The sequence below is a fragment of the Truncatella angustata genome (assembly GCF_020726525.1).
Source record: "Truncatella angustata strain MPI-SDFR-AT-0073 chromosome Unknown BKA67scaffold_6, whole genome shotgun sequence".
NCBI classification, from domain to species: Eukaryota; Fungi; Ascomycota; class Sordariomycetes; order Amphisphaeriales; family Sporocadaceae; genus Truncatella; species Truncatella angustata.
The window spans coordinates 2517163-2541136 of NW_025763386.1; the positions used below are offsets into that span (position 1 = coordinate 2517163).

Below are 23974 nucleotides of genomic sequence, written 5' to 3' on the forward strand. Positions count from 1 at the left end.
TGATACGGGAAAAGGACCAGGCCTTAATTACGAACGCTAGTATTGGCATGATCTTCATGTACCATTTTCAAGCTTATTTTGGAAACGCTCGCCTGGATAATTCTACATACATACCACTACCGCTGATATCTGCACAGTGGCATTTCTCCGGACCATGCCGGTCCGATGACTCTCGGCCCTGCTTGAAATCTGCCGTGATTGCTGAGTCGCATTGCTAGTTATCGTATCAGACTTTGCTAAAGAAAGAGAAGAGAGCACTCCTGAAAGGGGGGGGGCAAAGGGATCGTCGGTAGATGATCTAGATGCCTTGATCAGCATCACGAGATCTTGTGCGAGGCTGATAGATGGTGTGTAAAGACGTTGGGGTTACGGAAGTTTTTCCATATGAAATCTTTTTTGGGGTAGCACTTGCGGCTTGCACGAAGTGACCACAGTATCTAAGTTTAAACAGATTGCCGCCGCTGGCTGGACGGCCATGGTGAGTAGGTACGGCTGGACACCGAGAACTGCTCTGTCAAAGATAACCCAACAGGCAATCGCCATTAGAAAGGCGATCTCTCTCCCGGTGTTTGTGTAGCATCTTTGCCATTTGCTACGAAGAGACGGAACCTGCCAATCAGACGGTCCAGGGTCATCATCAACACGAAGGGAGGGAAGAAAAAGTGGGTGGTCGCGCTCCAAGTGGGCACCCACATAGTAACTCCTTCCTGCGCGTTTATCGAGATGTGACTGCGACTATGATCGACGACCTTGCCTAGTCCATCCCCGACGCATTCAAGCATCTAGACCACCCCTTGTCCTCGAAGGAGTACATACATACATACATGGACATCTCGGGCACACAAAAAAACCCCACCTTCGTTGCCAACCTGTCAGTATTCTTAAGGGCTTAGGCTTGCGAGTGGGTATGTGAGGTCAAGTCAATGATAGTGAGCTCTGAGATAGATTTCAGGGTCCTCTTTTTCTCTTTTCTCTTCAATCATGTCATTCCGAGCCCAAAGCTCGTTATCAGTACGTAGCGCTCGCTTGTTTGTCACAAGTCGGCATGCTAAGCGATGGCTGGGCACCCATCTCCTACTCTGAGGAGTATGCAGGTCGGCTACAACGGCGTCTCGGCTACGCACAAATCATAGAGGGTCAGCGGCCGGGGCATGACGTCTTCGACGGCCGCCTCCTCTGAAGATCTGTCTCTCTATGTATCTGTGTGTTTGTGAGTTTGTGATGATCGAGTTGAAAATGAGGTCACTTTGTACAAGAAAGAGAGAGAGGTGTCTGGAGATGATGGCATTGCCTGGTTTCAAATATGGGGTATTTTCGAATTACATCAAAAACAGTAAAGAATCGCAAGCAATAGCAATGCGAGTGCGCGCTCGTAGAAGGGGTATTTCGCCTTTGGACGCTCGTAGTACCAAAAAGATCATGATATGGATATGCCCTCCTCCCCTCCCCCTTTCCCAGCCGTCCCTTGTCTTTTCCCACTACACCCCCACACCTACGGCCGCCAAAGGCCCCTTTATCCATATTCCTGTATCAGACCAAAACCAGTAGTATCATGTCCGTAAACCGTGAACCATAAAGCCGTCAAACATGCTATTTAGATGTACAAGATTGTGGAAAAGTGAAACAAATAGTGACATCCAGCCATCTCTGTATAAACGAGAGCCTCCAAGACGAAGTCCAGGTGCTGAAACGAAGTAAAAGGACATAAGCAGAGCAGTAAAAAAAATTGAAAACGTTAGAACATGATCCATTCTACATCAACGCCAGGTCCGCCAATGCATTTAGTCCAGTTGAATGGGCCGCGCGCCTGGAGGCCAAGCTTGCTGGAGCCGGAGATACTGTCATGCAGATCGCCGGCCCAGAGGCGCTCGAGGACCTCGATGGCAGACAGGTTGTTCATGTACCCGCTGCGGGACATGATGTCGCGGCACTTGTTGCGCACGATGTTCTGCTGGAGCTCGTTGACACACTCGCTGCCGGCGACAAATAGGGGCCAGAGAAGGAACTTCTCGGCGACGCCGCCAGACTCTATGGAGGTGGTGTAGTAGACGACCTGGCTGACCAGATTGCGGAAGTTGTTGTGGCTCGAGGGCACGTTGGGGGAAGCCAGGCGCTCGGTGTAGAGGAGAGCAGCGTAGCGGAATGCCTCTGACAATGACCCGAGATCCCGGATTTGGGTAGCCGTAAGTGTGCCTGGCAGAGACGCAACGATTCTAGCAGAATCAAATTCCCAACTTTGAAGAGCGTTGCGGGCCTCCTTCCACTCGCGCCAGAAGGTCGAACGCTGGTCGTCGTAGCTTGGCGACGAGCAGCTGCCAGCGAATAGCTCCTCCTCGTCGAGCTGGTTACCGAAGCCTTTGCTCTGAATGCCCAGGTTGAAGAAGTCGGTTAGTTGCGACGAGCTTTTGAACGTATTGCCCAGAGGTGAGCCAAGTGGCGAAGCAATCCTTGGCACACTCAGTCGCCCGGTGGGCGAAGCAATGGCACTGGATACAGCGCGGTACTGAGAGAGCAGATTAAGGCGACCGAGCTTTGAAATGGTCCTGAAAAGTTCCCTGTCGCATCCAATCCAGTTCTCAGCGCCAGCCGGGAGCAGGTTGATATCAGACGAGACTCCATAGAAAGAATGATTGAGCTGGGCTTCGCGGTCATTTATACTGGCGGAGATAGCATCAAAGTAGGTGAAGATAGCTTCCATCCAAGCAGAATCATTCGAGGTCTGGTAGGGTGCGGTATTGCGCATACTAAGGATTTTCTTGACACCTGCAAACTGAGTAGCGAACTTGGCAATGCCAGACTCGACCATGCGGTAGTGGCATAGCAAAAGAATGGTCCCAAGAACGGAGTCATGACACGACTTGTTGGGATCGTTGAGCTGTTGGTTGAGTAGATGTACGGCGAGATTGCGGTGCTGATACTCCTCGGTCAAGGACGAATCCTCCGGTTGCGACTCAGACTGCTCAGAGAGGAATCTCTCGGGTGATCCTTTGCCATGTTGGCCTAAGCTTAGTTTCCTCTTCATTCTCAGATTGCATGCAGCAAGGGCGCATATGGCGTGCTGTAAGCTGCGACTATTGGCAGCGAGGCGCAAGATGTGGTCTCTGAAGGGATTGGTAGGGCCGTCAATAAGCACCATTGAAGGGCACATGATGTTCTCATAGTAATCCATGAAGAATGGCATCTTTGCGATTAGGTCGGCACTGATTTGCATCGATGGCGCGTCATAAGGAGAAATGACCGCGAGAGCCGCCGCTGCAGCCGCCGCAGAGCTCTGGCTAAACAGGTTGGACCCGTTATCCTCCTCCTTTAGAATTCCAGTGGACCAAAAAGAAGCTGTTGCGGGACTGGTGCTGTATGGCTCAATGTCGTGTACGCCTTTTCGAAGTTAGCGCTGCTCAGTGAGTTGTCGAACAGAAAGTACTCACTGAGGCTATCAGCATCGCTAAGGAGTCTTGCATGGCTCATCTGATGCTCAAAGCCATCGTGATGTGACCCAAGGCTCGAGCTGGGCTCCGATGGAGCATATACGAGACTGGGACATGAGGTCGGAGCGCGCTGCTCGATCATAATGGCAGATGCCGGGCTCTGAGGAACCGGCGAGGCATTGCTGCTATAGCTATCGTACATAAGAGCAGGGCTGTGCATATAAGGGAGTTCATCTCGTGAGAACTGACTCAATGGCGATAGGGTGTATTCAACCTCATTCAGAGCAGCATCCACTGAGGACGAGAGCCCCTCCGTAATGAGTGGAAAGTGACCCAAAGATGTATTGAGTCTGTGCATTTTCGGGTGCTCATGAGCACCCATGCTTGATGGGTATGAGACATTGCCCCAGCCTGTTGGTGTTGGAGGTGACATCGACTCGCCGTGGGCATATCGGGAGAAGTCATGATAGGCGGCGAAAGGTGTAGTAGGGAGAGATGCTGGGTGACCATTATGAAGCTCAAACTCATCGCGGTTAGAAATTGTGGGCGACTTGTTTCCATGGTCACTCCATTGACTGGATGTGGTGTTGGCTCTGGATCGTGCGGGTTGCTTCTTGATGACTGGAGCCACGGGCGGCGACTTTGCGATGGGTAACGAAAGACCTCGGAGCTTCCCCCGACTCGCAACGCCAACGCCCCAGGTCAACTGAGTCTTATAGCCAGAGCACTCATTCCCAACTTCGAGGCATTGTGAGCAGTAGGGCCGCCGGCGATCGCACTTGGCGCCTCTCTTGACACAGGCAAAGCAGTCGTCCGCCGCTCCTCCAGCGGGTGCCCGTCTCCTACGCTTACGGGCAGCCTGCGTCTCCTTTGACGGCTGCGGTTGTTGTGAAGGAAGTGAGACCGTCATCTTGGATATGTGTATATGCACTGTGCCGTGCAGCTGGTGTAAGGTTGGTAATATGATTGGTAGTATGATGTGGTTGCAAAAGAATTCGGATGGTAGATTGATCTAAGCTCGGCGCGGTCTAAAACTTCTGGCCATCAACGGGAAGATCTATGACTGGCGTGGGTAAATGTGGTTAATATGGAAAAAGTGATAGCTTGTCGAGTTGAGAAATCATTGGCATGCACCGGTAGTTGAGTGAGGATGAAATGGGATAATGAGGAGATATAAGTCTGTAGATTCTATGAGAGACGAAACATGGAGCTACTTTGCTGCTTGAGAAAACATCCCACACTCTTTGTGATGTAGTACCCCCCCGAGTACATGCAGGACCCTCCTCGGCGATGGGTCCTCTCCCGTTATTGTCAGGGAGGCGATAGCACGCTCGGGGTGTGTGTGTGCGAGCGTTGGCAGGAACTACGAGGGTAGTACAAAAGATGGGGGAGTAGTTTGGCCGGAGGGAATCGACCAACCATTGTGACGCGAATTCAGAGATCTGCGGGTATAACCTCGCCGACAAGGGCGTTGAAAAGCCGACAAGGGTCTCCCTGTACGAAGGATATACCCATGTTTAGTGGCAGCTTTTAGGTTAGGCAAGGTTCAGGGGTGCTTCGAGTACGCTGCCAGAGATCGAACGAGGGTCTGGGGGGCATACGATGATACCGTTGGTCGTCCGCCGCCACGACTTTGTGTGGGATGGGTGGTTAAGGAAGAATATCATCATTCGAGAACATGGGCGGAGAATGTGGCTTGACTGTCAGAGAGGTTGTGTCTGAGGCGAGGAGTGATCCTGCCAAGGTCAGGGTTCATCTCGCAATGTTTCCTGGCTAGGGGGCTATGACAACAATATCACATGTATGTATTTGCAAAAGCCGTAAGAGAGAAGACGGCAAGTTCCCCTGCGAAACATACATTTCTCAGAAATCATGGACTTAGAGGACGGAGTATTCTTCATAATTGTCGAGGAGAAACAGTGCCCTGTCGTACTCAAGAACAACAAGCATTCGTGCCTGCGCTGCGGCTTTACAGGGGGTTTGGCGGGGGTGTTGGCAAGCGCCCATCTTCTACTATTACTATGTACTTGTCCAGGGTCAGAGCTTGTGCTAGCACCACATCCGGATGTCTCTTCGCTCCGATCCACTGAAGCCACCGCTAAAACCTGCAGACCAGGCCTGTTTGTCCATCTCGAGAAACTCTTCCGCTCTGGCATATTCGCTCGTGCAAGTCCTACAGAATAGCGATACTCACACGTCTTGTATTTGACATTGTACTTTCCAGGTCCTTATGCCTCTGTATTATTACCGAACTCGCATAGACTTCATATCAGATGGTTGTGTGGATTATAGACAAATGTTTGACATCGTGAATTGTTGAGCTTCTGATGAAATTCTTGTCTCATCTGGAACAAATCTCCGAAAATAGAAAAGGCACCGCCGTGTAACCGAACTATTCCCACGGGCGAACCTTAGCGATCTGCTTGGCACCCGTGATCAGGATTCATGTTCAACCATAGTCAGTTACTGTGTCATGAGGTTGTGACGTTTGGAAAGAGCTGTTATTGCAAGGCTTTCAAAGCTGGAAAGGTTTGACGCCACAGCTGCACGCTCAATGTTCTAGGTTGGCTAGCATTTTCTTGTATGCCTCTAACATCCGCATGGTATTCAAAGACAGCCTTTAGGAGCTCCTCTTGATGAATTTAATACATCTGACATAGCTAGCAACAGTGTGTCTGATCTGTTGTGCTGTTATTGAACCATGATTTGTGAGTTGTCGACACCGTGGTGAATGAGCTCATAATACAGGCTGCATGTCGCAGCATCCAATGACAGCGCATGATCAGAGAAGTAAGGCCGGGATTCAAGCTCAATCTAGGGCCAAGTGCTGTGCTGTGTAATTGGTGTGAAGCGCATTTAAAGTACGAGACACATGCGTGGGGCTTTCTTGCTGTGTTTCTTCACCGCGCAGTGATGCAAGTTAGACTGTGAAGCCGGCGCATCTTAAAGAGAGACGGTAGTTGAATTAACTGAATGCGCTATTCTTGGGGAAGTGGTTCCTGGCGTAATCTTGTGAGAGTCTCTGCCATCCCTATCGAAAGTCCATCGTATGCCGGCGGTAAAACAACAGGGATTCAACCTAATTTCTAGTCCCTTTAGTTACAATCTTCTTAGATCCAGACAGCCCATGCGCTCAGATCATGATTATCCAGTATCCGTTATGTCTGTTATTGACTGTTTCGGTGCGTTGCAGATGTTTGACCCTCTGCTTCGCATTTGAATCTATGATATGCTTATTGCCTTACAAAACGGTATTTAGCTTATGGGAAATATGAGGTCCGGCCAGCAGGGACCATCGAGAGGTGGAGTATGACACCGACCACTTGCGATACGACCCCTGCTCGACAGTCTTATCATAGCTTGGGCGCGAAACAATTGCATCTGATAGTCTTGAGATGCAGATGTCAGAGTAATTATATTGCATTACAGTCATGAGACCCTCCCCTCATTATTCTACCAATAGATGGAGCTTCAAGTTTACGTGCTGGGTTCGAACATCGCAGCAGCAGAACTTCGATTGGTGGTTGCAGCTATCGTTAAGGTACAGCGTTAGAGATGTGACATAAATGAGGCCTCGTGCAGCTTACTGCAGGCCAACGTTAATGGTGCATCGAAGCCCGACAAGCAGCGCATATGCATAAAAGCTTCACGATGGGGGGGACCGGCGCCCGCCCGCGATCTTGATGTTCCATGATTCTTCTTCCGGCCTTCTATCTGTTTATCTGTCACCCAACCACCTGTTCTACGCCTTCTATGCAGCTCCTCTTTTTGGATGTGGCCGATGCTATTAGACCAATCTGTTCGTTGAGACAGTTCGGAGTATCACTGCTATGGGATGTTCATAGGCATAATGAAGTTCATATCGCTTGTTTCAACAGAGTCTTCCAAGGCGGGGTGTTTGACATGAGATCATCGAGCCATCCATGTAAGAAATCCGGACACAATAGATGAATTATTGACGCAAAGACCGGCAAACGTATTTCAAAGTTGGGGGGGTTTGCGGGCTTGTGATTCGAGCATACTAGACCGAACCCCCCTTGCTCAACAGAATGTCAGTGCGATACATGGAGGAGGCCACGGCAGAAAAGGTGTAGAAAAGAGGTCAAAAATGTAAATGTTATTGAGGCTGTGCTCGCTTCTTGTAACAGCGGGTCTCGAATTGGTCTCTTGTAGACAGGAATTAGAGAAGGTCTGTTTCGATCATCTGAGGAAAAGAGTTCTGGGCACATGGACAGACATGAGGTTTTGTGCGATCTTGAAGACGTCCCACATAGTCATCCAGGTTGTCGGTTACTAGCGCTGTCAATCTCGAGCTTAAAAGTTTCTTAATATCATACTATATATGTAGAGCGTGCCACAGAGTGGTCAGTTCACAGAAGGTCGTCCTACGGTAGTGACGATCAAGGCTGGGACAAGATCGTTCATGTGGCACTGTGGCTACACGCTCATTCTCCAGATTGTTCAGCCTGCTGAAGGTAGTTACTGGCTCTATTGACTGTTCGTGCATCCAGGATAGCATCCTGGATACGGTTTTACACGGTACCCGATTTGGGGTCACTCTGCCGGTCGCTGGCTTATCCACCTGCTTCGGCTTCTTCGCTCACTCCTAGATGATGTTCGAGACGCTGACGCTTTGAACTTGCGGCTGTCGGTCGTCGTCCTGATTTTCACAGGCATCAGAAAACTCAAATAACGTATCCTTGATGTGGCTCTCGCACCATTTCTGGAGATTACCGAGATCTTGATCATGCCTTCTATGTGGCCTCTGTTTCTAATACTGCAGTTTCGTTTGGAATAGTTTGAGCAAAACCTGACACTGGTTATTATGCGCAGCCGAAAACCTGCCCTGGTATTTTAGCGGCTCACTAAGTGTTCGCATCGCTCTGTCGTCAGTTTTGCAGGCCGCTAGTGAAACTACGCGGCCAATACCTGATCTCAAGTAGGCGTTCAATATACCTCTAAATGCATACTTTCCACTCTCACTCTTGCTTCCAGAACAGGCTGTGCCTGGGGAGATGCGGGTGAAAAGGGTTGGTGCGTCTCCCTTTCCAAACAAGCAAAATGGCATAGTGGGCAGTCTGTCGGCACGTCTCCACGCTTAGGATTACATTACTAGAATGCCTAGCTGCAGTTGTGCAACATAGATCTGCCAGAGGCTTGAGTCATCAACGGTGCACCTTCGCCGGTGATGAAATGGCTGACGGCTACTTGATTACCTCCATGATTTGGGCCCTCCCTGCCTCTGATGTATGTGATCGGTTTAAGGTCACCTGCATTGCGTGCCACCCCACATGCGTTCATGGCAAGGACGGTATTGACAATTGATAATGTTCGCTTATGTACTGGCATGCTCAATCTTTCCGTCGCCTGGGTCTCCAGCTGCCACGGTAATTCTGTTGTTCTGGCCATACCTCGGTTTCGCTAAGATAGCTTGGATATAGCTTGAAATACTTGTACTTTATCCCGCTAAGGGTCATTCACCAATGTAGTTAAATCAGGTAGTTAACAGAAGCTAGAGTGCTGTACTTTTTACTGGGGAGGGCCAGCGAGCACATGCAGCTAGAAGCTAGGAAGAAGCACTGAAGATGCATGGAAAGCCGCAAGCGGCTAACCTTTAGCTTTTGAGATGCCCGCGAGCTAGTAAATGTGCCGCTTGGTTAGTTATGTCTCGTTCATCCGCCATTTCCAATTCCATTCGTCGCACAATTCAAGCCTCGGCGGGCGATCTTAGAGTCTTCTCAGCCACAGAGACGTTGCTTGGTACTGGCCCCTGACCAACTTTATTAGGATGAGCTAAGCTCATTGGCTGAGCTGGGCCGTTACCTCGGATTCCTGACAAGTAATCACCGTCTGCCCCAATGCAAGTCATGGGGGGGAGCCTGCGACGATCACTCAAGCGCCAGACAAATACACGTCTCGACTTGCCCTGAAATTTAGGATAAGGGCGACTGCTTCGCCGCAGAATGCTAAACTGATTAGTGTCCGAGCACAAGACCCTTTTACACAATTAGTAAACATCACTGGTCAGTAAAACATCAAGCACGAGCATCATCATTTCTCTCGCCGCGGCTTTGGCCCAATGGCTACGTGAAGTTTCGGTGTGAGACCACGCCGCCTAGCTTATCGAGAACAAGGTCACCCTAGAGTGTGGGGGAACTCGGCCTTCGAAAACGGTTTGGGCTCTGTATGTGACACTGGCGACTCTGAAGAGACAGCACACGCTCAGACGATTTGTCGCTCTTCGCTTCTGCCAGGTCAAAAACCTCATCAGCCTTGTCTACACCTCCCCTCCATCCTTCGGCCGATTACTCCGGATATTACGGGCATGATTAAACCGCCAAAGAGCCGGCAAATATGCATGTGAGCTCCTCTACCCCAAATTTGGACGCCAAGATGGATTCATCCTGAATGAAGTTTGTACGTAACTTTTACACCGAGCTCTTGAATCGCAATCGTCGAGTATGATGATGCGAAAGTGCCCTCGTAGTGGTTCAAGCTAATACTAGTGCGAACACAATAGCTTAACGCTTCTTTCATCCGTCAAGTCAAGCCTACGAACCTAGGGAATCCTATGGCTAGTTTATCAGTTGCCATTACGTCCACACCTGGTCGCGCTTCCTCTGGACACTCCTATCCAAGGAACAGACATATTCGCCTCTCATTGGCTCAACCACAAACCCGAGTTGTGTGCAACGTTGCAAGCTGGTCCCAGTCTCGCTTGCGATGCTTGCCACCAATTATATGATGAATCACAACTAATGAAGTGGAGTGATGATATAAAAAGCTAGGCTAGATCGTTTAGGTCACCAGTAGATGCGCGTTAGCGTGCTCCCATTCCAATAATCTGGCTGTAGCAACAGAAAGCGCATGAGGCTTTGCGGTGCTTTGCGAACCATCTTCACCGTTACTTGATGTCACTTGTGTATGTTGTTGCATGTACGGAGTACAATTTTGGGAGCGGTAGACAAGCCTGTAATTTCGTGCTTTGACTACCGACCTCGCCGGCACCATAAGGCTAACATCAAACCCCATGCTGCACTGATTTAGCCACACTTCACTTCAAAGTGCGCTGGAAACCCGTATTGGTAATGACGAAGTAAGTTATAGGACCACAAACAAGACCAGGCTTGCTCAAAGAATAGGTGAAGTACACCATCTATGCGATCGCCATGAAGATCGCCCATTGGGATATGTATATTCTCACCGGGTATGAGGCTGTATAATTTGAAAAATTGGCAAGCTCTCGCCAAAGTTAACGAGACGATACAATGGCACACAAATCTTAGACACTCAATCCACTCTCGTATTGGTCTCGCGGTCAATACACCAGGGTTGCTGCTGTCATTCCTGAGGTGGATATAGAAACACCGTTCGTGTGGTCCGTATAAGCGTTCAAAGCGTGGGGGTGCACAGAAATTACTCTTTCCATTTCCCGCACGGTTCAAGACCAATGTTGACTGGGGTACCGACAATATATGTCATAGCCTGAATACGGGCAAGGATCGAGTACTCAAATCAAGAATGTATTGATTCTGGGCAAACCCGAGTCGTCGATATTGGAACAGAAGTCCAGTCAGCTGTTACAAAGAAATGTATCATATACTGATGCGGGTCCTTGCTGTGGTGTCTTGTGAAACCAGTCGAGGTGCCTACCAGTCCACCTATCCCGTTTGTGATGTTGCGTTGGTGGGACACACATTCAGCCTCATTCGTGGTAGATCTGCGAAACTGTGGACTAAACAAGTCATGCTTTCGTTGTGATACCCTACATAATCACCAACCAGCGACCTCCCCCATCGTGTCGCGGATAGTAATGGACCTGGAACAATTAATATGTTCGGAAGCAACCGATCGTGTCACAAATTATAGTAGCCAATTGCTGCCCTGGTTCTGCTACGTACGTCACGATTCTTTGATATATATTACTGTAGGTAGACCATAGTCGACACGATTGGTAGACATCTCTTCGTAGGAGTAAGTTATCGGATTAAGTATTGAGTGACTCCCAATACCATTCCCATCTACTTAAAGAAAGCACAATCGCAAACAGCCCCAGGCTTCATGTGAAACTACTGTAAAAGCTGCTACTAAGATAGTCTGATTGCCCGCAGACTCATTGAAAATTTCAAGTGCCGCGGGTCAACTCAAGTGTACTCTCTGTTGCTGTGTCCGAACAAGGTGTGACTTGGGAGTGGACCTAGTATGCGACCACATAGGCCACATACTACCTGACTGGACACCAGCTCCTGCAATGCAAACATGTGCATAATAGACATGGCTGCTTTTCCAAATCATCATATCATGCGAGCATCATCTCACAAATGATGAATGTTCGTTTATAGTGAGTATGCTTTCTAATGAGTACGAATGAAATCCATGCCGACTGTGAAGTTCAATATTCGCAATGACTGGCGTGATCCATGGACCCCACGCTCGTAGGCAGGAACATGGCATATGATTCCCATATCCCCATATGCCCTAGCCGGCGTGACAAATCTCGAGATATTTGGCGCCTGAACAACAAATCGCCTCATCGTGCCTGGAGCTGCAGCATATCTCAAGTATGAGCTTTCACAGATCGAGATCAGAATTGATTTGTTATTTGTGATGCAGGTCTCCTCCAATTCGTCACCAGCATCATACTACGTCCACTAGCAGGAAAAGACACATGCTCACAAGGTCACATATAGTCGGCAAGAGTCATCTCGAACAATTGTGGCTGCATGGTGATATTCGGTTGTCTTATTGCATCTTTGCCTCGTCGTCATCTCTTCTTTGGTTGTTGATGGCTTGGTTTATCATTTTCCACGTGGAGTATACGCAACTCCGTAACATCCGATATGGTAACCAAAATTCTATGAAACACCCGTGGGGTAGGTATCTGTCGAAGTTCATGTCGTTCACCTCGGTCACCGTGGTTGTGGAGATATTGGTGAGCTCCCAGGATATGGTATGGAGAGCGACACTGAGGAGGTGGGGGTTCTAGCTGTGATCTACAACGGTGGTGGAGCGCCGGTCAGGACCTTCTACTGGGGGGTTCGATTGGAATCGGAAATATGGTTATTGTTACGGTTGGACGGGATCCCTGGTGATGGCCGGCTTGAGTCGCGGTAGATCATGGTTGACAGCTCGGAGTTATCTTCAACTTCGGTTCGGCACTCGTGATAGTGGAGTCTTATTATGTGTGTGGAGAGTGAGTATATGGTGTGCAGAATCTTGGTAGAGATCGGATGATTTGCCTAGACTAGCTCAGGTACAAGGAAGTAGTTAGCTGATTCGGAGAGTTATGATCAGATGCGAATATATGGCCTTCTGGCGAAACAATGCTCCAATATCAATCTATTTTCCTTGTTCAGTATGAGTCATGACAGGGGAATGATCATGTATCACTCGGGAACGGCGACGGTCTTCTTCTTCGTCTGCAAGTCATAATGCTGTGATACTTCGGTTGAGTATCTTCATGTAGATGCGGTTTAGCGAGAAGTAGAACATAGAAAGTGGCGTTCTAGCTCATCTGTTTTCCACTTCACTACTACCCATCTACTTTCCTAATCCGGCGTTTCGTCCTTGAGAGTGGGGTTGATGGTATACCTCCGAGCCGCTTACCGGAAGCGGTGTTGGGTTACTTCGTCTGTGATGTGCCGTAGTAGGCAAGGCACATATACAATTCGTTCCTTATGAGCAGACACACTCCACACGTATACACACCATCATATACAGATACCTCCCACATCACGGACAGATCCCTGTCCTATATTGTACCTGTCGGGGACTACCTTTCTGCAAGCCAGGATCAAGGCAGAAGGCTAGCGAAGAACATGATACTACCGTGTCTATGCATATAAGGCGTCACGCAGGCACAATAACGAGTGCGTGCTACGCTTTATGCATGTTCATCTAGCCAATGAAGCGCCTGTGATACAGACATCCATGATTGTTCTAGAAGGAGTAGAAAGACAAGTGTATGCACCTCTATTAGCGCTGCATAACGCACCAGGCGTGAAAGGCATCTGGTAAGGTGAGGTCTGGTATCTAAATCGGCAGAAACCAAACCCCTCACCTTTGCCTTGTGATTCAAATCGTGTTTGCCAGGCGTGAAGGAAGGCGAAGAAGTGGCGTGACTGCGGCCATGGAATTTCAGGTTTTGGCAAGTCTTCGAAGAATCTTAAGTGTGGTCAGATGTTAAGCCCGGGAAGTGAGAAGAGTTGAAAAGAAAACATACTTTTGGCCTAATACGCAGATCACAGTCGAGGAAGTTAAGCCTCAAAGGAAGTTAGTGTATGGGCATTCAGATTACCGCCGCTACCAGCGCGGCAAATTGTAATATTCGGACGTGATCTTCAAATTGATTTACACAACGGGCCAAATGCGCCAGCTTGCGCTGGCAACGACTTCGCTGAGTATAGGTCCAGGGGAGTAGTATTGCAGCCTCGCAGTCTGTTGACATTACATCTTAGCGACTCCAACTGCGATGTAACAGCTCAAAGTGAGTGTACCTTATCAACCCCACCAGCTAGAACCCCGACAAAAAGGACAATGAAGCTTACCGAACCACGAATTGTCAAGGGCTGGGACGAATGCACTCAAACGCCAAGTCCTGGACGCTCGCTACTAAACTCGAGGTTACATTGAGGCGCCTACACGATTTCTCAGCTACCCAATGTGGCTTAAGCACCTGTCTTGACGACCAAGTCAATCAACTGCTCACGTGGGGGTAGATGTGTTGATACTTCAATATTGGAGGTGGTTACAATCCGCTTAGCTAGCCATTATTCGCCCATTGCTAAATATGAGTAATTATCGGCAGAAAGTTAACCGCTCGTATTTCCACATCCGGGCCGAGCGCTAACTTGACTAGCCGTACGAGAAGCGCGACGTTGGTTTCAGGATTATAGGTGTATTTACAATACATAAGAGTAAGACTTGTCAGTAGGCCAGGTAGCTTGTGAGAACCTCTTCATACAGAGAAAGAAAGCGACATGGTGAGAAGGAACCAGAAAAGAAACCGGATGAGTTGATTTATATTATCCAACACGACTAACATCACGAAACAATTGTGGCTATAGAAATCGGCCCTGCCGACGTACAGGAACTAACAGTTCATAACTCTTCAAGGCGCAGATCTCACGCCTTATCCAACTCCTCAATGATGTACGATCTTAGCGATGCAGGCGTGGTTATGCTCGACCACCTGTTCTTGACCTTGCCATCTTTACCAACCAGGAATTTCTCAAAGTTCCACTTGACCTTCTTGATTCCAAATAGACCAGGCTTTTCCGACTTCAACCACTCAAAAATGGGGGCAGCGTCCGGCTCATTGACGTTAACTTTTGTCATGATAGGAAATTCGACTTTGTGATTTAGAGTGCAGAAGTCCTGGATTTCCTCGTGGCTACCGGGCTCCTGATGCCCAAACTGATTGCAAGGAAAGCCCAAGATCACGAACTTGTCTTTATATTTTTCGTCGGCGTTAATCTCTTTGTACAGGGCCTGAAGCCCATCATATTGCGGCGTGAAGCCACACTTGGAGGCGGTGTTGACGATTAGTACAACTTTGCCCTTGTGTTCGTTCAAATCGGATTCCTTGCCATCTCCTGCACGAAAGAAAAGTACTTAGCCACCTGCTCAAAGTGGAAGGAGATTCGGTAGTCGTCCCAATCATCATGATTGCGGGGTACGGTATAGAGATTGGGTCTGGGCAACGTACCGTCAAGGGGCTTAAAGTCATAGAAAGTCGTTGCTGAAGCCATCTTGGCACTGGTGTGTAATCGTCGGGTGTTACCAGGACTTGATCGTGATTGTACGACTTTCGACTCGGAGAAGTTGGTGACTGTGGTGGGTATAGTTCTCAGATATATATTTACAAATGCCGACGGCGACGCAGATTCGGACGGACTAGCCAGACTATGAGAAAAATGGACGAGTTGGAGCTGAGCGCACTGGTGGGTGCCCGCACTTCTTATGGGTGAGGTGCGACTCGCGCCACTGACCGCGATCGCACGTTGCTTACCAAGGCAGCTCGGAAGTTGCCAGCGAATCCTGTGTCTCATTTGGATGGATGGAGGCATCGGGATAAAAGGTTTCCAGAAATTGTAGTGTGCCTGGCTGGTTCGGGTGGTTGGGCTGAACGCACTTGACTGTGTCCTATATCACGCGAAACAGCATTAGTTTGGGGCTCTCCGATCTAGCTGAGGATTTGACCTCGGTAGCTCACTCCACGATTTCTGCATTCTGCAACGAGATGCGGCCTGTATGACCCACCCCGGGGCTCTGACGTATTAACGTTAGACCCTTAAATTTGCGAAACTTCCCTTAACAGCAATTGAGAACTGCTTAGGGCCGTTAGTCGAGCCTCAAGAGAGTGCATGTCCCGAGAATGCGGATGTCCCCATTATTCCGACAACCCGATAAGTGGATGGACATGTAATTTCAGATTTCAATATTTGTTGTTTGTGCGGATCAAATCCCGCACCAGCAGAAATCGTGCGTATTATCGCTGTTCTACTAACCTACAGAATAGTGTTCCACGCAAAATTCGTTCATACATCAGGTTGATCAGGCTCGGTTCCAGGTTGCTGATAAGATTAGGTAACGTTAGGTGGGTAGTTGCAGTAACCTACTGTAGTGTATGGACCCCTCGCCCCTAGGAGCACCCTAAGGATCGCGCGTCATATCCAACATTACGATGCCCCTCAGGGTTTTGTGCTAGTTGCTGTGAACCAACTTGTCGTGATAAGTGCCACGATGGGAATCTTGCAAAATATACGCACTCATCGCATGTGAACACCACGTTAGTCAGTCTGCCGATCATATCCGATTCCTTTGGTGGAGAACAGATGCCCATGGAGCCTGGACCCAGGAATATAGTTATCGTCGGTAAGTGCCCCGTGGATGTTGGTTGTGAAAACGCTAGCTTCCCACCAACAGCTGAACCTTGATGGGCGCTTGCGACATAACATGCATAGATGTTGTAACTCAATATTCTGACCCTTCATAGGGGGAGGGATCATCGGCTCGACTACCGCCTACTATTTGACACGCCACCCCTCCTACAATCCATCATTACACCGCATCACAATTCTTGAGGCGACATCGATAGCAGCTGGCGCCTCAGGCAAAGCTGGTGGTCTGTTAGGATTATGGGCGTATCCGCAATGTCTCGTGCCTCTATCATATAAACTTCATGCCGAACTCGCAGCTGAGCATGGTGGCGCTGAGAGATGGGGTTATCGCAATGTGAGCTGTGGAAAGATTACGGCTACAGTCCATGCTCGTGACTTGAACGGAGTTAGTCATGTGCCAATACGGCGAAGCAGCCGCGCCACCGATGGCAAACTGGAAAATGACCAACCGAAGGACTGGGAGAAACTGCCCAAGCAGGATGAAACTGCCAGCAAGTTGCTACAAGACTCCAAGCTGCCATCAGACTTGAACTGGATAGACCAGAACCTAGTCAAGGAATACGCAACAATGGACAGGTTTGGATCCACCGAGACTTCACAAGTACACCCCTTCCAGTTCACTACAACAATTGCGACATTGGCGCAGGAAAAGGGAGTGCATATCCGTTTGAACGCCAAAGTAACGGCATTTAAGCTTAAGCTGGATAACAGAAGTGTTGCAGGCATCGAATATCTGGACAGGGCCACCGATGAGATAAGGTCGATCGATGGCGTGACCGATGTTATCGTAGCGGCAGGCCCTTGGACGGGGCGACTGATCCCAAGCTCCTCAGTGGAGGGACTGAAAGCAGACAGTGTTGTATTTGATGCTGATATAAGTCCGTACGCAGTATTCACCAATATCTCTTTACCTCGGGATTGGGTTCCACCTCATCGCGCTGCCAAAGGACAAAAACGACAACACAAAGGCAACGTAGACCCAGAGGTCTATGCTAGGCCCGGACGCGAGGCATATGCCTGCGGGGAGCCAGATCCATCTGCGTCACTACCAGAAACAGCAGATTTAGTCGGATGCGACGAGGCGCAATGTGACGATCTGGTAGCATATATTAGCACTGTTAGCCCCGTGTTGCGTTCAGCGCCCGTCTTGACCAAACAAGCCTGTTTCCTGCCGAGGCACATGAGGTATGGCAAGGAGATGAGTCCGCTCATTGGCAGAACATCTGTGTCGGGGCTTTGGATGGCGTCCGGTCACACCTGCTGGGGAATCCAGAATGGCCCTGCCACTGGGAAGCTGATGAGCGAGTTTATATTTGAAGGGGCAGCTAATAGTGCTGATATCAGCGAGTTGGATCCGATGGTGTATGGGATAGGTGCATAGGGACTGGTGAGGTCTGGTGAAAAGGAAGCATGATTCGAGAATAGGCTGCTTCATCAAGTGGAAGACGTGATACCAAAAAGGGTGAAGTTGGTTGAGCCGACGTATGCAATTTCATCTACGATTTGACCAGAACTTTCATGCAGTTTTCATCTGAACCTCAGTGCGATCCTTTATCAAAAAATATCTGCCCACTTTGCTAGGCTCCCGTCTTGTATAACCTAGTACACTTGCCATTCGGACGACTCCCACAACGAATCTCATGTGGCGTGGGAACATCGCCGATGAGGACACCTTGTTATACTGACTGGTAACTTATTTGGGGATACCAAGGATAGTTTTCACATTGCGTTTTGTTTCATCCTGCAAGTCACATGTGCTCCGTCATGATCTTGTCTTGCGAGTGCTGTTCGGTCCAGATCAACTTTCCCGACTCCCTACACTGTGGGCAAGTCCTCTTTGTTGTCTCATTACGGGTTTTCTTTTTCTCCTCTCGTTCCATGACCTCATCCCATGAGAAATCAATGCTGAATATACGGCGAAAACATAATGCTCAAACAATGGCGCAATTGTTCAATGTAGACAAGTACGATCAAGGGCGAAAAAATGACCGAAAAGTAAGAAACAGAAAATTGGCAACGAGCGCTAAGCATATCGTCTTCAATTGAGATTTTCGTTGTCAGTGCTGAGTACGACTATCCGATCAACAATCCTGTCCGCAGGTAATTGACTTTCAATTCATGAGATTTTGAGTTTGCCATGGTACAGTGCAAGTTCTATGCTATCAGACAATTTCAGTTCTAGGATATTCTGTGAATTTCCGGTCATGCAGGTTGGCCCAATGAGATGTACCAGCACTGACGGGGGTCCAGCGTGTTGGCAGGTTGGTATCCAGTATCCTGCATCGCCACCTCCACCTTTTGTCTGTCCACCGCAATACAAGACCTCACAGCTGCTTCAAACTGCGACTAAATCGAGCATTAGCGGGAACTCACACGCATTGTCGCAGATCTGATTGCTTATGATTCCTTCTAGCTTGATGCTACCATGGCCCGCCTTGAAAACCCCAGTGCACTTGTGCCGATAAATGGCCAAGCGTGGCCTGGAAACGAGGTTGATGAACATTGTGATATATGCGAAAAAGTCCTGTCAGTTTTCCACCACCCTTTCGAGGAATGGGTAGAAGTACATCTTGGACTGGTGTCAGACGTTATAAAGAGCCCCTGCTCCCATGTTGAGTGGATTATACGAACCCGGCTCGATTGCACGCTTATCGGACCTCCACTCACTATTGAAGATTACGAAAGTAGATGGATTCGTTTTGTCAAGTGGCCCGAGTCAACACGCGCCCAACTTTTGATAAGTTACGATACATCTTACAAGAAATATTACGGAGAAGAGTGGCGGGACACTTGCCAGATAGGAGGAAATCAAGTAGAACTCGTCAAGCATTCTTCAAAAAAAGCATACGTAGGATGGGCCCGGCTATTAGACAAAGATTGGATCAACTTGGATATCATACGAAACTGGATGGATTGCTGTCGCCGAGAACATAAGCCCCAATGTCGAGATCGGACACTACCAGCAACTGAGGAGATACAGCCTCTTTGGCTTATCGATGTCATTGATGGCTGCGTTGTACCTTCACCAGGACGGGTCACTTATATCACGCTGTCGTATACCTGGGGGCAGACAAAGAATTTCCGCACTCTCAGCAGCAATCTTGAGCAAGTTCAACGGCCTCACTCCTTGGTCTCCGGCGATATAGCTAAAGAAATTCCCGAAACAATTAGAAACGCTTTCGATCTTGTCAGGTTGCTTGGCGAGAGATATCTTTGGGTCGACAGCATATGCATTGTTCAAGACCATACTCGGGCAGTGGAAAGTGAGCTTTACCAAATGCATCGAATCTATTCCAGTTCATTCATGACCATTATTGCGAAAGACGGCACAGCCGCCAATCATGGTCTCCGGGGTGTCCCGGGAGTTTCACAGGCAAGGGCTGGGGCACAGAAAATTATACGACTTTCGGGCGGAGAGATGCTCTCAGAAGCTGCAGACTCCCCGTCGCCGCCAAGTTCTGCATACGACCAGCGTATGTGGACCTTCCAGGAAGAGCTTTTTGCCAATAGATCCTTGATATTCGAGTTAGGTCGAGTCACTTGGCGCTGCAATTGTGCTGTCTGGCATGAGCATTTACTGGAACACAAGAGAGAGAGTAGCGTGGAGAAGAGCCAATTACATTCCCATATGACCGATTGGATCAATATGGAATTTCCGAAACTCTGGGACCTTCATTGGCTTATAGGTGTATTCAATAGCCGTGTACTCACCTTCCCAGGAGATGTGCTGCATGCTTTTTCTGGAATTCAAACATCGTTACATTCAATCTTTCCAGGCGGTGTCCTTTTCGGCCATCCAGAGTTATTTTTTGACACGGCATTGGTATGGCGGGGCGACAAGGGCATCCGTCCGCGGTGGAATGGTAGACATCCGTCCATGCATGACAATCTACCAAGTTGGTCTTGGATGGCATGGGAAGGCACGATCATGTTCATTGCAGATGGCTCAACCCATCGTGATTGGTTCCAGGTTGCCACCGGATCAATAACGACCTGGTATGCAAGAAAAAGCCCTAACTCGACGGAAAAGCGACGTATCGAATGTACATGGGACAATTATCTTAATGAGTGCCCGCCCGGTTGGACTCGGTATGCAAGAGACCCGATGAAACAGAAATACTGGTATGTCCATGAAGAGAAGGAGTTAAAACTTGAATACCCAGTGCCAGTGCTTTGTAAGGGAATGATAGCAGCCCTGAAGGAACAGTATCAGTACGTATCTTGTGAGACAACACATGCGTTCATAACTATGGCTCCAGAACCTGTGGAAGAAGGCAATTGCTTCGCGGGGGTGGTCTTACAAGATGACCTAGGCAATTTTGTAGGTCGACTGGAACCGCATTATAGGCAGGTGAGCATGGTTCCGGAGAAGATCGAATTGGTGGCAATTGTTCGAGGTCGATACGAGCACAGGGAAGGCAGTATTGAATATGTGGAAGATTGTTATTTTGTGCTTTGGATTGAATGGGAGAATCACGTAGCATATCGCCGCACATCAGGTTATGTATTAACGGAGAAGTGGGAGGCTCTCCGGGAAAAAGCCCCCATTGAGTTGATACTAGGTTAAAAGATAAAAATTTACGCAGACAACCCGGTGCCCTGGTGAAACAGTATCAAATTCTCAGATGGTGCCTTGTGACTTGGCGGCGTAGCTTATTCCGTAACATCCCGCCTTGCTCTATGGATGTCCCAAATCCCTGTCGTGGAGACATGGTTACACTCAACCAAAGGATAAAAGGCCATCGCAAGAACTGTGGTTGACTGCCATCAGATTGCCAAGGAGTATGTATCAGCTGAACATGTGGAAAGGGGTTGTTCAAATCCATCAATGAGCTGCATTCTATCATGAGGTCATATTCTCTTTGCCCGTCGCTATAGACGCGAGCTACTAGGCTATATTAGTCGTGTGTCTACTCCAAAAGCTACTTGACAATCATCTCTAGATGACACCGTGGCGCTTCGGCATCACGCGTGTCGAGCCCCTGCCGTGCTGGCCACCAATTCGACGTCAATCTTTTTCTTTTTTACAAAGATTTCTCGACCTCCATAACCTCTGTGATAGCATCGGCAATTGCTTGGACTCTGGCCTTTTCGAGACGCTTGAGCGGCCTGCGGGGGTAGCCGCCGTAGCCATAGTAGCTCTGAATAGCCTGCTTCGTGCCGGCAATGGCGGCCTTGGTAAGGGGCCAGTCACCCTTGGACAGGACCTTCTGGAGCTCGATGGCCTCCTGGGTTTTGCCCTCGGAGTAGAGGTTCCACACCTTGACACATACCTTGGGCATGACGTTGGCGCCGCCGGCGATGATACCGCTGCCACCGGAGACGAGAGTTTGCAAGGTGAAGTCGCATACGCCGCCGAAGGCCATGTAGCCACTGCCCTCTTGGAATGGGGTCTTGGCGTTGGTGGCCAAAGCCACCCTGGTGAGCTTTCCAGTGTTGCCACAGGTGAACTTGGTTCCGACGATGTTGGGGTGCTCAGCCAGGCGAATCAGGAGATCTGAGTCCATGTCGATACCTGCAACGGCACCAGGGTAGTTGTATAGGATGAGAGGGAGGGGGCTCTGGTCAGCTACGGCTTTGAAGTAGCTCTCAACGACCTCCTCGTCTGTATGGGCGCGGAAGTAACTAGGGGGAAGCAGCAGCACGTAGTCACCGCCGACCTTTTCGGCCTCCTTGCACAGCTCGATTGTGCCTTTTACGCTGCCTTCCGTTGCACCAACAATGATGGGTGTTTGTGTAAAACCAGCGGCGTCGAGCGCCTCTCTGGTAGCTTTTGTTACAGCCAACTTCTCCTCACGGGTGCAGTGGGCAGCCTCTCCGTTGGATCCCATGGTCACGAGACCAGCAAGACCAGCCTTGGCTAACCTCTCTGCGTGCTTTTTGATCACTGGAATATCAAGCTCTTCTGTCTCCGGGTCGAAGAAAGTCATAGTAGGGGCATAGATTCCAACTGGCAATGACCGGCGTGCTGAGCTGCCGTTGGCAGCAGTGCCGTTAGACGCAGTCATGATGGCTTTGAAAGTGTGACAACGACGTGTGGAGACAAGTGATGATCGGTAGTACTTTACTGACTTTAAGCTGGTATGGCTTGAAGACTTGAGACGATGACGGCAAAATAGTAGACTGGAAACTGAAAAAAGTCACACAAGCAAATGGGAAATGAGGATTATTTATGTGACAGCGAGCAAGTTTGCCTCCGAGCAGGAGTAGTATCTTTTCCATCACCTAATGGGTTTACAGCTGCAAGTCCCATGTATTAAAAAAAGCGTGGGGAAACACTAGTACGAAAATGAGATATTTCTTGACTTATACAAGCCCGTTTGGCTCGCTTCAATAATGCTCCGAGGGTACCAACCACTTGGCTGCTTGTTTTAACGACTAGCAGCCCATATATGGAGCTGTTGGGGGTGCAGTAGTGCTAGGGGGAACCTTGGATTATGATAGAATTGGAAACTGAAAGAATTTTGAGTCAAGTCTGTCATGTGGACGAGAACAAGGTTCACATTGCTATGCAGCGGAATAGTACATGCGTACCTGCGGTCCACACATAATAATATAGCATAAGCAGAGGAAGCAAATCACGTATTGACCTGCATAGGCCACACGTACCAGGGATCCTTTGATCTGGGGGGGTTGTAACACGACAGACGTGGCCGGCATAAGTGTCAGACGACAGCATGGGCCAAGCGTGAGAACCACGTTAGAAAGAACTGAAGATGTTGTGATGCAGCACGTCAGATAATACTCCGGAACGAAGTAGGTAACTGCCGTGGACAACTCAAGCTGCCGGCACCAGCTAGGTCCAAACAGGTCCGACATAGGTTGGATTTGGAACCTTCATTCTTGCTCGCGACTTTGGAGAATCTCGCTGGTGAAGACCGGGGCAGCTGAAGCGACTGTGAGCGCATGTAGGAATTCAATGCGATTCAATGGGCCCAACGCGCGACCGAAATATAAATGAATGGGCCCCTCAGTCGATAACGATGCAACTGCTTCTGAATAGAGCGTCGTAGAATTGGGTTGATGTCCTATGACCGCCTAGTATGGAGACTATCGTGGGGCCCGGTGCACGTTCGGGCATCTGCACAGGGGGAACTTAATAGGCGGTTAGCAACTGGCCGGCTCTTCGCTGCCGGATACTGACCGCGCGCCAGGTAATTGATATTGTGAGAACAGAATCGCGCATGGTGAATACGATCTGACGTGAAAGTAACTGCAAGAGCCCCGTCAATTGCCGCCTTGGGGTCCTACGCCGACCTTTGTGAAGCAGTTTTTGTATGTGATAGCGAGGTGTTCGACGTTCAGACGTCTCAAATGAAATGCATGTCACTTGTTCTCGTGAGGGCGGAAGAATTAAATCAGATTCTTCCACCAATTACAAGACATATAATTATTTCCGGCCAATCTACTCTCGTCCTAGTCTTAGCCTCACTCAACTTGCCATGATCGCGTAGATTTAGCCTAGCTGTAGCTAATATTGGGAGGGGTGGTGGCTGATATCGAGGATGGCTGAGGCAATTGCAAGTTGATATATTGATACCTGATGCAGAGGGTAAGTGAAATTTAGACGTGGCAAATGACAGACGGACTTCGATTTGAATTGTAGCGATGAATATGAGCCAGGTCGTCTTGGCCCTTGAACCGCGG

The 23974-nt window shown here is 49.1% G+C and overlaps 7 protein-coding genes across 7 annotated transcripts; 4 read left to right on the forward strand and 3 right to left on the reverse strand.

The window, feature by feature from the left end:
- Window positions 1-1735: 1735 nt before the first annotated feature.
- Window positions 1736-4335, reverse strand: BKA67DRAFT_660998 (fungal-specific transcription factor domain-containing protein; the record flags this gene model as incomplete). The annotated part of the gene is made up of 2 exons (XM_046107739.1): window positions 1736-3375; window positions 3426-4335. The coding sequence occupies 2 exons, from the start codon at window positions 4333-4335 to the stop codon at window positions 1736-1738; spliced, it is 2550 nt and encodes an 849-aa protein (XP_045956512.1).
- Window positions 4336-6384: 2049 nt separating this feature from the next.
- Window positions 6385-6799, forward strand: BKA67DRAFT_573377 (uncharacterized protein). Its single transcript, XM_046103348.1, has one exon. The coding sequence runs from the start codon at window positions 6475-6477 to the stop codon at window positions 6643-6645; it is 171 nt and encodes a 56-aa protein (XP_045956513.1). The 5' UTR covers window positions 6385-6474; the 3' UTR covers window positions 6646-6799.
- A 24-nt stretch (window positions 6800-6823) lies between these two features.
- Window positions 6824-7838, forward strand: BKA67DRAFT_573378 (uncharacterized protein). Its single transcript, XM_046103349.1, has one exon. The coding sequence runs from the start codon at window positions 7116-7118 to the stop codon at window positions 7374-7376; it is 261 nt and encodes an 86-aa protein (XP_045956514.1). The 5' UTR covers window positions 6824-7115; the 3' UTR covers window positions 7377-7838.
- Window positions 7839-14404: 6566 nt separating this feature from the next.
- Window positions 14405-15676, reverse strand: BKA67DRAFT_351355 (thioredoxin-like protein). Its single transcript, XM_046096363.1, has 3 exons — window positions 15640-15676; window positions 15133-15569; window positions 14405-15019 (listed from the first exon to the last, which is right to left on the reverse strand). Exons 2-3 carry the CDS (start codon window positions 15491-15493, stop codon window positions 14550-14552), a joined length of 831 nt encoding a protein of 276 aa, XP_045956515.1. The 5' UTR covers window positions 15494-15569; window positions 15640-15676; the 3' UTR covers window positions 14405-14549.
- Window positions 15677-16261: 585 nt separating this feature from the next.
- BKA67DRAFT_538061 (FAD dependent oxidoreductase) lies at window positions 16262-17708 on the forward strand (the record flags this gene model as incomplete). Its single annotated transcript, XM_046100426.1, has 2 exons — window positions 16262-16301; window positions 16423-17708. 2 exons carry the CDS (start codon window positions 16262-16264, stop codon window positions 17706-17708), a joined length of 1326 nt encoding a protein of 441 aa, XP_045956516.1.
- A 923-nt stretch (window positions 17709-18631) lies between these two features.
- Window positions 18632-20914, forward strand: BKA67DRAFT_573391 (heterokaryon incompatibility protein-domain-containing protein). Its single transcript, XM_046103350.1, has one exon. It carries the CDS (start codon window positions 18753-18755, stop codon window positions 20892-20894), a length of 2142 nt encoding a protein of 713 aa, XP_045956517.1. The 5' UTR covers window positions 18632-18752; the 3' UTR covers window positions 20895-20914.
- Window positions 20915-21351: 437 nt separating this feature from the next.
- Window positions 21352-22257, reverse strand: BKA67DRAFT_661001 (uncharacterized protein; the record flags this gene model as incomplete). Its single annotated transcript, XM_046107740.1, has 1 exon — window positions 21352-22257. One exon carries the CDS (start codon window positions 22255-22257, stop codon window positions 21352-21354), a length of 906 nt encoding a protein of 301 aa, XP_045956518.1.
- Window positions 22258-23974: the final 1717 nt, after the last annotated feature.

Bases quoted from the DNA above. Each gene is read 5' to 3' on its own strand.
- BKA67DRAFT_573377 (XM_046103348.1), top strand. From the start codon at position 6,475: ATGCCGGCGGTAAAACAACAGGGATTCAACCTAATTTCTAGTCCCTTT.
- BKA67DRAFT_573378 (XM_046103349.1), top strand. From the start codon at position 7,116: ATGATTCTTCTTCCGGCCTTCTATCTGTTTATCTGTCACCCAACCACC.
- BKA67DRAFT_351355 (XM_046096363.1), bottom strand. From the start codon at position 15,493: ATGCCTCCATCCATCCAAATGAGACACAGGATTCGCTGGCAACTTCCG. The intron at 15,020-15,132 runs GTACGTTGCCCA...TCTTTCGTGCAG, and splicing joins TGACTTTAAGCCCCTTGACG to GAGATGGCAAGGAATCCGAT.
- BKA67DRAFT_573391 (XM_046103350.1), top strand. From the start codon at position 18,753: ATGGCCCGCCTTGAAAACCCCAGTGCACTTGTGCCGATAAATGGCCAA.